This window comes from Phalangium opilio, unplaced genomic scaffold (genome assembly GCF_054372755.1).
Source record: "Phalangium opilio isolate 3A_F unplaced genomic scaffold, DU_Popi_V2 ptg000113l_1, whole genome shotgun sequence".
NCBI classification, from domain to species: Eukaryota; Metazoa; Arthropoda; class Arachnida; order Opiliones; family Phalangiidae; genus Phalangium; species Phalangium opilio.
In genome coordinates, this window is record NW_028324209.1 from 5038833 (window position 1) to 5051624 (window position 12792).

Here is a 12792-nt window from a genome sequence, read left to right on the forward strand (position 1 = left end):
AGAAGCCAGTTTTCATTATGCATTAAGAAACCCACGCATTTGTTTAATCAGAAACTAATCTCAATATTTTAATGTTAAAATCTAATTCCCTTTGGATATTCTACCTTTATTAATGTTGCCTTCAGAAATTCAGCGTTATTTCGAGGGTCTAGTCACTCCCGCGAAACATTGATAAAGCTAAATAATGAAGTCGTAATTGGTGTTGTAGAGATCTAATAGTGATTACCCCCTCGAGTTATACCAGACGTAGGTCCCTGTTAAACCTACGGAGTTTTTTTTCCTGCCTCAAATGTACATGATGTAGCCATGAATTGAGTGGAAGGTTTAAAGCCACCTTTTCACTCTCTGCTATTCCGGTACTCCCTTAACTTTCTCTACATTCATTGGTTCCTCATGAATAAAGTTCAGAGTAAATAAGCAAAACCCGAGATTCTCCCATTCCATTCTTTTTAATGTTTGTCTACAGAGATTGCAATCTGTGGCTTGGATTATTCCTCCCGTCCGTGTTGTTGGACAGTTCACGAAAGCCTGGAAAACTTGAAAATATCATTTGAATAAATTGTTGATTAAAATGAAGGGAACATCAAGGATAGTTAAAATATTTGGTCAAAAGTTCTATCTATGAACAATTTGGTGCTGTACTACAACTGCTAAACCCAATCTTAGACCGCTGCATGGTAACTTTAAATTATTAATTTTACATTGAAAGCTCAAAGGTTTAACCTTCCGTGAAAATGTTGAGTATCCCACCCCTCGGAAGATGATATTTCATCTCACCAATTCAGTCTTTTCTTCGTCCACTTTTGTCCTGTTGAAAAAATCATGATGATGAAACTTACATTTTTTTTCTCTAAAGCCGGATGGGATTCCATAACATTTCTTATGAATGAAAACCAAACCGTAGTTTAACAACTAAAATATGGTAACTTTAAGACGTTAACTTCCTCGCGATGCGTGCTTTTTACCTTCAGGTAAAACTCCAGGGATTTCTGTCTTCCATAAGAATATGTCAAGCCTACGAAGTCAATTTAGGCTTAAATCTTATATAAGGTTTTGAAGTAGAAATTTTATTTTTTTTTCGAAATTACCTATTCAGTTTGTACAGTTTCTTATGCATATTTAACATTATTTTGTTCTATTTCGTTTCTTTGTAGAGATCTGGAAGGGAATAATATTACCGTGGTTCGAAATGAGGATCTGGAAGGAATGAAGAACGTTCGAATATTGTAAGTCTCATTTCAACATATTTGAAGTAATTTTAGGGAAGATAACACGCTTTATTTTTGTCCCAATGCTTTGAAATTTTTACTGTAAGTGAAATGCAAATCGTTCAAAAGATGGTTTAATTTTGGTATGAATCGGTGCAGTTCTTGGTGTAGTTTTGGTGTAAATTCTTAATTTACCAAAAGGGTATTTTGTAGGGACAAAATTGATGTGTAAAAGAAAATTAATATGCTTTCAACCCCCCTCCATCCATTTCTGATATTACCTAGTGATGGAAATTCATCGTCGTGAAATTCATCTACTTTCGTGGTCGAAACTATTTAGCATAATTCATCGTTTGAAACCACAATATTACGTTGAGTTTATAGCGGGTATTGTTTGGGGTTTAATTTATGCGCCAACCATAATTACCTTAAATTAATATTTGATGCGACCGCGCCAAGTCCCTAACCGCTAATTTTCAAATATAATAATACAACGGTATAATGAACACATCAGTGATGGGTGGCTCGGTTAGAATTGCCTCAGGACTCTTATTTGATAATAACTCGGGTTCATTCGACGAAAATTAAATTCAAATATTGTAGGTATATCACGATTTGCTTTCCCAACATTTATAAATCGAATATAATACAAAGATACAGATTGCGAAATTTTGGACATAACTGAAAACGTTGTAATAGCTCAATTGCTAATGTTTTAATGAGGATTTAAAGGCTTCTTTTATACTCAACTGTCTAAATTATGTTGATTTGGAGTTTTATATTTATGGGAAAACGGTTTCATATGAGGTAGATATTTTAACTTAGAATTTGGATTGGCATTTTTTTTTAACTTTTTTCCCCATTGTTCCGTTTTGAGGCGGCATAAACCTTGAATATTGAAGTGTACGTGTCATAGGAGAGTTATGTAATAGGATGTTAATTCTTGCCATGGATAGTAAGGAACGAGTTAGGTCACGAGATGTGTACTTAGATCAGGGTTCATACAGGCAGGGAAAGCAATTGACATCTATAAAAATCGTGAAAATTCATTGATCGAGCAACGGTGGCCCGGACGACAAAATGTCACAGAACATTTTCGACTCAAAATCGCCCAAAGAACATCCCCTTAATTTATGCCAGACTTATCAGAAGCACCCAATATAAATTCATACATTTCTTTAGCTAGTTAATTATATTTAAGAGTTCTGATAGTTTATAATATAAAAGTGACTTCGATACCTGGAAATGATTTTTTTTGGAAATTTCGTATGAACCCTGTGGTATATGACACTTTAGTCCCGTCGTTTTTCTGATGTCGCGAACTGTGATGTTGTCAGAGCACGGTTGAACGCGCGCGACAAGTTTCGCGCGGGATTTGCTAGGTGATGGAAAAGTCGCTGGGGGAATGATAAGGATTGAGGATGTGTAAGGTCCAAAAGAAGCGAGAATTCTTTTTATTTCTTTTTTTTTTATTTCATCTCATAGTTCTTCCTCGTCTGAAAGAAACAAAAATTCAGGCCAAGGAAAAGAACGAGATTTGTAATTTTCGCTTTTTTATATTAGGTTTCCTTTTTTTGTTTTATTTGAAATCCTAGAAGACTTATTGCCATGTAAGAAATTGATGTGGTGTGCACGCGGCTTCGGGGAATTTTAAATTATCTCTGAACTTATAAAATGGTTTTACGTTTCGGTTTGACACACGTGTTTTTTTAAAGTATTTCGGAATTATAGACATTATAGGATTATCTTAGGGAATTTGGAAATTATATGTATACTATAAAGGGGAATGTTAAATTACAGACATATTTGGTCCCTAATTGAATATATCGGGTTGTGAATATGATGGGCAGAAAATATCAGTTGTGATAAGTCTACCGTATTTTAAAGGCGATGTTCTTTGGGCGATTTTGAGTCTAAAATGTGGTATGAAATTTTGCCACAGGGGCCACTGTTTTCGAGTTATGAGATGAATGTTTTAGGGATGACCCCTTTAAATTTAATTAGAAATCAGTATCAAGTTCAGTTTCCTAATTAAATTTAATGGGTCATCCGTAAAGTTCATCATAACTTGAAAACGGTGCCCCAGACGGAAAAATGGCGCAGAACATGTTTGACTCAAAATCGCCCAAAGAACATCCCCCTTAATTTATGGCAGACTTATCAGTAAAACACAGTATTTAATATCTAAAAATCCGTATCACAAATTTAACTCTTACTTTAACACTTGACCTCGCGAGTCACGACCTGTAATGTAATGTAAAAATATTTTTTAATTTTAAAATGCATGCTGTACATTAGACATGAACCTGTTTCTATGGAGAGCGTAAGTTATACGAGAAACTTAGAGAACTCGTGGGATTGAAACTAAATTCTTTCAAATTGTTTGCTTTTTACTTTTTACCTCTCCGAGTGACGTATGTCACGGAGAGGTTCTAATTTCGACGTGTCTGTGTGTCTGTGTGTCTGTGTGTCTGTCTGTCTGTCCGTTGTTACACCCACGTGACCGCGTTCGCAGTTTGCAAACCGGAGCAAACGTGTATTCAATTTCCAGACCGAATTTACAGTCCCGGAAATTGTATTCCACTTACAGGCTATTACTCCATTGCCTGTCTAACAACTCTGTTCATTTGTCCACCCCACATAGACTCCAGTTTGAACTTACTAGCTTCTAAACACCACCATCTCCTAGTCTTTCGCCCATTCCACATGGACACCAGTCAGTACTTACTGGCTTCTAAACACCACCACCTTCTCGTCTTTGTCCATTCCACATCGACACCAGTCTGTACACCTGGCTTCTAACACCACCATCTTCTGGTCTTTGTTTTTGTCCATCCCCCATGGACACCAGTCTGTAAACCTGGCTACTAACACCACCATCTTCTGGTCTTTGATTTTGTCCATCCCACATGGACACCAGTCTGTACACCTGGCTTCTAACACCACCATCTCCTGGTCTTTGTTTTTGTCCATCCCACATGGACACCAGTCTGTACACCTGGCTTCTAACACCACCATCTTCTGGTCTCTGTTTTTGTCCATCCCACATGGACACCAGTCTGTACACCTGGCTTCTAACACCACCATCATCCTTAAGGTTAAGACATACGCGGCGATCGGCTAGGGTTACGAGAAACGTCTAGCCTTCCAATGGAGGGGTCTTCCTCCAAGGTTCACGCAATTGCGATGTTCTTATCTACAGCTGCGATTCGAATCCTTTATATACTACCTATTTGAGTAAGGCAAAACAACAGTCATATCCTTCAATTCAAACGTCAATATTAGTCAAGTCTCTGAAGGTTGTTTAATTATTCTTTTTTAAAACGATGTAACGCTCAATAAGGCGAACAACTAACGAAGAAAATATTAAATATTAATTATATTTATTTTAATATTTAAGATAATCTCTTTTCTCAATTCAAAATTAATACGGAAAGAGTTAAAAAGCAGTCTATTTTTTTGTCTGTTTGTGTCTGTCCGTTATCACACTAGTGCGCCGAGTTAGCAGTTCGCTTTGTTTTGATGTGTTAAGAAATCCTACAGAACCTTAATATTCACCTTTTCCATAATATAAAGTGAATATGTGGAAATCTTTTTCGTAATTACGATGCATTTAGTACTTTTGTAGCTTTAAAGCTCTGTTTCATTTTGATATTCCAAGGATGTTTTTTAATATTATTATTTGAAATGGCTGTTTATATATTACTTAAGCTATACTACATCTGTATATAGAATAATCCTTGGTTTAATTATTTCCTGACGAAAGCTATGGCCTGGATTCTGACGGGTAAATCAAGTTTGATCCGCAATAGGCTTAGTGAACCAAAGAGTAAATAATTGAGACCTGAGGTGGAGTAAACTCTGGGTTTTGATAATCGTGTCTGTAATGAAGGGACATTAACGGTTCAGAGTGAGCCGAAAGTTAAATACACGTTTAAATAATTAGATTTAGATTTTATAATAGAAGAAAGCATCATGGTAGCAATTAGATCAGTGAAAGGGCTAATCGTTATCGGATCATAGCTTTGAAGTTTTCATTCTTATTCCATAATATAAAGTGAATATACGGTAAACAGCTGAAGCGTAGACTTCATTTCCTGTGCTTTTCCCCATTGACTGATTTCCATGTGTCCAAGATTTATCCTTATTGGATGTAAAATGTCGTCTGCTTTACTGTATATTCGCTATGCTTGGAATACTGCTTCAATATTTAGTAAATTTTACTTCAAAAAAGAGAAATAATTCCATATCTAGGTAAATAAGTTTGTAGTAGTAGACCTCTTGACTCGGAGAGGTAATATTTTGGTTTTCCCAACTTGTTTTTAACACACGATAATACCCTTAAATTGTATAAACTGTCAGAATAGAAATACCTGTACGTATGTACGTCTACATTAATGGGTGCATGCAGGGGTCAGATAAGTTCCACGCATGCTCTTCGTGACCTCTTTCAATCATCGCAACCCTAGATCCTAAAGGATGTCAGTGTATTAGGAGACTTCATCGGTGTATTTATAACTGAAAACACTTTCATCCATTAAATTTCGTTACTTTTGAAACTCCGTAAGAAGTATATCATCTGGAGGTTGTAGGCAAAGATGTTGTTTAAATGTAACCCTTGAAGTAGTAAGAACTTTGGTTTTATTTACTGTAGACTTTTGAACGAAGTTGGATGCAACAGTATAAGAGGTTTTTTCTATTCGCCGTTTTTCACGCCCCCTCGTGTTTGATTCACGAGCTAAAAAAGAAAGTTAGAATTAACGTTTAAAATCGTGACGGAAATGCCCGGTCACGTATTAGAGAACCCTTTAAACACCCCTTTTCGTTTTCCATCCATTTGAAAACATGGAGGATTCATGTGTCGTTTGGAATTGAACGCGATCAATCTTGGGATTATAAATTTTGGTTTAAATAGCAAAATAAATCTATACGAAATTTACATCGGCTTCCTTTGAAGTGACAAGTGTATGGTTGTCTGACGTCGTTTCGGGATTAGTGAAATATAAAGTTGTTTTTCGTAAATTTAGTAACGGTACTGAGGGCTTGTTCTACAGTGCAGGTGATGTAGACTGAGTTGCCATGCACGTTACCCGGAAATCCTGGAAAACCTTGGGAAGTCAGGGAATTTTAAAATTTTGGGGCCTTTTTCTTATTGGTTAGGCAATTTTTCTTTAGTAATACAAGCATGAAATTTACTGCTATGGGAATATTGGTTCGGAAAACCCGGAAAGAATTCAGTTTTTTTCTTCTCCTGTAAATAAATCCTCTTTGGAACATTTTGGTTTATAACGTATCTTGGATTCTTGGACGGTCCGTGAAGACCCAAAAAAAAAAGAAAAAAATCGCATTTCGTGTCTGAATTTCTGGATGGGTTGTTTTTGACCATAAATCCTTTCACTAAAAGTTAGGTTTAATTTGAAAAATGTGCGGAGGCGGTATGGTATGACCATGCGTCTAATATAACTCATCCTTCTTTAAAGTCAACTTTACCTGAGACATAAAGAAAACAGGTAGAAGGGTAGGCAAGCCTTTGATAGGTCTGTAAGGTTAAAGTGACTATGGTTATGTATAATTTCAGGTTTTTTTATACCGGTATTATTTACTCGTTTATATTATACTCCCCTACTCAAGGTCTCTCAAGGACCACGCGTTTTATAATCTAATAATTTTCAACCCTTTAAAGTGGTACTTGCACGCCCCATATTATCTTTACTACCATACGTTTGTACCACGTTTTGATATTCAACTGCTATTCCGTATAGCGATAACCCATCTCTCTGATTGGTCATTAAATTCTAATTAATATATTCCTATATTGTTTTAAAGGATTATGAATGACGTTATCTTCACGTGTGAGATCATTTTAGTAGCCCTTTAATAATTTTTAATTTTGAAGGAGAAATCTCTCATTTAGACATTAAGTTTTATGTTATATAATTTTATTTTTATATTTAATTGTGTTTGGGAGTAATCTTAATGAGGCCCATGGCTATAATTTGAAGTATACGCGGAACTTCTTCAACTTATTGACGCAATTTTGTATTTTAGTTTTTAGAGTCTCAATTTCCATTTTGAAACGGAACTGTACAGAATTTTAATGCTTAATCCTACCGGTTTTTACGCGAAATTCGTGATGTACAGGTTGTAGATTGGCTCTGTTAAAACGTTAAGCTTTTCAAGTTTAAAAAGTTAAGGATATCGCAAAAGAAAATATTGTTTGATGGTCGAAATAGATATTTTTCTAAATTTTCAATCATGTCAAAATAAAGGAATTTTTCTTTTAGCACGTGTTCCAATAAAAGGTGGTAGGACCAGAGTGTAGTGGGGTTTTCTTTATAGGTAATTTTGAGTCAAAAATGTTCTATAGAAATGGTTTAAATAATATTATATGTTGCCACAAAATAAAAGCAAGTCTTAAAAATTCAATATGATAAGAAAAACTTGTCTGTCTAAAATATAGGAAACATTACTTAATAAGTATTTTAAAAATAATGACGTCAAAATGCCTACGTAACATTTAAACTTATTACTGACATGATAATTTAATAATTATAATTAATTTTTGGAAGCGAATCAAAATCAAAATGTTTTTTTTTTTCTACAACCAAAAATTAGTTACCCACTGAACTGAAAATGGCTCAAAAATAACGCTGCACCCATATTCGTGGCCCCCGCTCTCAAAACATAACCGCGAAACCGTTCCGCGGGTGTATACACCGTAAAAAAAACCGCGCCAGGCCAATTAATGCCTTAAATCTTAACTAACACGCGATCCCTATACCAACCTCCTATGAATTTTACGCATCGGCCTCGCACCCATAATCAAAACTCCCCACTGAAAAAGAGAAAATAACTACAACCGTAGAATAAAGCTGTAATTAGCGCTGTAGGCAAAAGATATACAGATAATCTTACAAGACCGTCAGATATAATAATCACGAAGGACTTGAAAAAACATGTTCCCAACCAAGCATGATATTAAAACAAACATAGATGGTTATCAAAGTAATGATTAATCGAGAGCGATTAACTATATACCCATCCAAAACTAAATAAAAAAATTGACTGGCTAAGTCCAGGGGATGGATGAAGCGCCTTATTTGAAGTACATTGTTTCTGGACTCGCGGGACATGCAATGGTTTATTGCTTGGTTTGAAAGCGACAAAATACCGATGAATGAAACTGGGATTGTGTAAAAATAGATTAAGAATATAAAGGGTTTTTGTGATAAGTCTAAAGGGTGAGTTCATAAGGTCAGATGAAGTGGAAATTGTCAAAGAACATGGTATCTACAACATTTAGTTATATGGTGGAGTAATACTTCACTTCTATTCATGGTTCAGTAACGATCTTACATTGAAGACTATTGAGTTTGATGTGTCTTACACTGCGCATGTGTGACTATATTGTGTCGTTTTAGGTTTGATGGGAGCCCTATACCGTAACTAAATGTTAATGTAGACCCCCAGCATGTTCTTTCACACTTAGTTTGTCAAAATGTATCAATCATTCAGGAGCAAAATTCTGAAATTTGGATAGAAATAAAATTTAATCCTGCAGAATCTTCCTGAACATTGATGTCGTAAATTCCTTACGCTCATACACCTTCACTTCTTAGTAATGAACTTTTCTGGCAAAGAAGGACCAAGAGAGAGAGAGGGAGAGAGAGAGGAAAAACTAAATTCCGAGCTTTTGATGGAGAAGTTCCCCAATTTGTGGCCTCTCTATATAAGACTCATCTTCTCTCCAGGGGATTTGATGATATAAGGGGGTATGGGGAGGAGGAATGGAAATCCAGATAGGCATCTGCCACTAATTTCCACTAGGGTACCCTGTATACCCCTCTATCTCTCTCTCTCTCTCTCTCTCTTCGATTATTCTCTTGTATGCTTCATTGAAAACTTCGTTGAACTCCATCAACCCTTAATGTTTTTTTTTGTTCACGAAGGGGGTTTTTTTCGTGCACGTACTAAGCCGTATTTGATCGTGTTGATTTTTTTCCTAGATTGCGAATTTTTTTTTAGTAACTTTGTTTGATCAGAAACGAATGATTTGTGATTTAGTTTCGTGGGCCAAAAGGGTTATTTGAATGTTAAGAATTAGAATATAATATTTCTGTGGGCAATACCTAATACAATCGAGAGGTTTTCTCCTGTTTGGTTAAAGGAATACCCAGGGCTAGGATTGTTTTCTTTTTTAATCGAAAAAGCGTTTAAAATAATGAATATATCAATTGGAACCATGTTTCTATCTACAATATTAAAGAAGATACAAGCGATTAGGTTTCCGTAAGGGCCATTACAAGTTAGGCTTCTCCTCAAAGCACCACTACTACCACCACCATCTTTCGGTCGTTTGTCGAACTAGTACATCGTGTTCTGTCTCTCGGTCCCGACCTCCGTGTACAATAACTTAACCACCTTTGTGTAAAATGTAGAAAATGAAGCAACTTTCCAACCTTTGATTCAAAACTAGGACAAATGGGCCATTATAAAAGTGGCCCATCTAAAAAAGAGAAAGCGTTTTTCCGCTTCTCAAATTGCGCGTCTAGTGTTTTAACTTTATATCCGTTATCTTTCGTCATTCTAACGACTGTGTTTTCAATTTCACAGACAACTAATGGATAACCAAATCCACACCATCGAGAGGGGAGCGTTCCAGGACCTGATAACCATGGAAAGACTGTAAGTACCTATTTACTTTTTATTTTCTTCGTCTACCTTCCACGGGTCCATCTCTTCCCACCCCCTATCTCTTAAAATCACTTTTGGAATGGAAATCGTTATATTCCTAGCTAGTTTCCCGCAAAAACCTAGATGGTTGTGTCCGCTTCTTTTTTTTTACCGCGCATACCGCTAGAAATGGCATTAAATAACGCTACCACCTGTTGAACGTGACTTTTCTAACTGGAATTTGGTTAAGAAAAAAGAAAAAAATACTTATATCTTCAGGCAGACCTCTTTTAAGACTTGGCCCCATGAAAAAGTGTATTTCTGAGCATTTATTCCATTCACCAATTAATATTGAACAATAATATATTATTCGGAATTGAATTTCAAATATTACTTCTGCAATGCGTTATGAAGGGGCGCGTCAAGAAATATATTTCGAAGTGGTAACGTTACTATTTCCGGGAGTTTGTCACGTGACTGGAATAAGCCTCTTCCATGTAACTAATAGAGTAATATCGGTAGAGAGGGGGAGTGAACTGTGTATCCCCTTCGTTGGAGGCAACTTTGTATTAGAGAATACTATTTGCCTTCGGAAGGGGGGATATCACTAAGGTAAGAGATAGAGGGTTATGACGTTGCCATATATATGAAAGATATTACTCTATAAGGAAAAGACACGGGGGTAAAACATTGCCTTATATCTCGCTTTTCTGCGCCTGCGCTCTAGGCGCTGTGAATTCAGAGAGTGCGCAGAGCCGGCTATGGTTCAACCCCTTGTATGTCTCGATACTGAGCGTTTTTCACAACCGAAGAGAGGCTTATGCCTAAAAAGCAAACTTCTTTCGTCGTTTATATAGAACTTATACTAGAATCCAGCATTGTAAGGTGTAGAAAACCGTCTTAAATTTTAAAGGGAAACTCAAAAACAGATGGAAAGTGCCTGTATTCTAAAGGGAGAATGAAACGATAGTGAAAGCGGAAGTGTGCGACATACCCAGTGTATTTTAGCTAAATACTCGGGAAATACCTGAATAAGTTCGTGCTATTTCTCTAAGATGTAATACGAAGAAAGCCTCGCGTTTCTTATCACCTCTTTCGAATCTTTAATACGATGCCGGGTTCGTTTTTCCGTTGGCGGCTCTGGCCAAATTACCACGGTGGTTTTCTTCGTATGTGTGGCATCACGTATAACGGTTTTTTATGTAATGATCATCAAAAATAAGAGAGAGAGAAAAAAACCATTTCTATAATTCTCTTTGCACCCACTCTCTCCGCTCTTAACTTATGCTTTCTTTCCTTTTTAACCTTCGGCCGCTTAATTCCTCGTTCGGAAGTTTTTAATTTTCATAAGGGCTTACCGTATATTGCCTTGATGGATGTCAAGATTTTTAGACTAAAATATGGTGGCCCCACTAAATAGGTAAAACCTGGAAAATTCAGGGAGTTTGATTCTTGAGTTTAGAAAAACCCCAAGTTTACGTTTTAAAACATAAGTTTGAAAAGTTTGTTTATAACATAATATTCTTAAAATTTGTCAACTTTTGCCGTGAAAAAGGTCAGAGAAAATCACAGGCAATATGCAGGGATGTCAGGTCATTTGAATCTGAAGCATTTAAGGCAACCGCGAAAAAAATTGATATTTAACTGAAACCTAATTATATTTGTACAATTTGAATCTAAATTTACCCGATAACAACACGTGGTTTTGTTATTAAAACACGTAGCAAAAACAATACAGGTGAAACGTTGTACATACACTACAGGTGCGAAAATATCTATACCCATTATGCAAGGCGATCTTCATTCATTATCCCAAAACTGTTTTCTTTTAGAAACAAGTATGTTAACGTGATAACACGAGGTGTGTGTATTATCTTTGTGAGCGACTCCTTGTTTAATTAGTCACTTTGCTATCGAGTAAAAGGGACTGATCACGCTATACCTCCATTAAGAGAACCTTCTCTTTCCCTATGTATATATATCGGCGCTTTTCTCGCAATGTTACAGTTTATTACATATAAAGGTAAATTTCGTATACTAAACGTCCTCCACCGTGCATGCTGCACAGCTCGACCGGAGATGGTGCAGGGAAGCAAATGGCGCAAAATTTACCGTGACTCCCTTGATAATTCCCATAATTGACTTATTAAGTACATTTAGCAAAATTCATTGCTATGTATCACCACCACACCACCACTGAGTCTGACTTATTACAAACGCGGTTTCGTTATACCGGTTGCACCCCCCGTTATAATAATCTTATTTGATTTTCGCCTTTTCGTGTGCCCCTTTCGCTAGCTGCTCATTCTTAATTTTCTCTTCGTACATGTACGAAGTATAATTTTTTTGATACTGATAGAAGTAGATGAACTTGAAGCCGTTATTTACTGTTTTTTTTACATTTATTTGTGATAAAATTGGCATTTGTTACAAGTTCATATCCTTGATTCAGGATGTTTCTAATAACATTGTGTTCTTAGGGTAAAACTGTGTGAAAGTGTCATGAGAACATGGGGTGTACAGCGTTTTGTTACGTAGATATGAGCACCCAAATATTGGTCCCTAAAACAAGGAAATAGACATACAACATGTGGAGTAGACATATCAGCCTTCAATCTAAGAACCTTATTTAACCTCTGTCTGTCTTGCATAAATAATACTTAAGTAAAGCTAATTGCTCCACGTGTGTGGCTATTTCCTAGCTTGTTTTAGGGACCAATCAATGTTTGTGAACTCCACATCCGTGACATTTTGTACCTAGTTTGACACAAAGAACACTCTTTTTAATTAATGGCAGACTTATCAGCAACACCCTTTATAGCGTTATGTAGTAAATTTGGTTGCTTCGAAACCGCGTAGTATCCGGTTTGACGACTAAGTCATATACCAGTTGGCAATATCGCACATATGT

General features: G+C 36.2%; 1 protein-coding gene across 5 annotated transcripts in view; it reads left to right on the plus strand.

The window, feature by feature from the left end:
- LOC149623486 (protein slit-like) overlaps positions 1-12792 on the plus strand; it is a 327465-nt gene that overhangs the window by 197268 nt on the left and 117405 nt on the right. For all 5 annotated transcript variants that reach the window (XM_089852459.1, XM_089852458.1, XM_089852457.1 and 2 more), the window contains 2 exons: positions 1155-1226; positions 9822-9893. In XM_089852459.1, the coding sequence (XP_089708585.1) occupies positions 1207-1226; positions 9822-9893 (92 nt within the window). In that variant the 5' untranslated portion in view covers positions 1155-1206. The remainder of the gene's footprint in view (positions 1-1154; positions 1227-9821; positions 9894-12792) is intronic.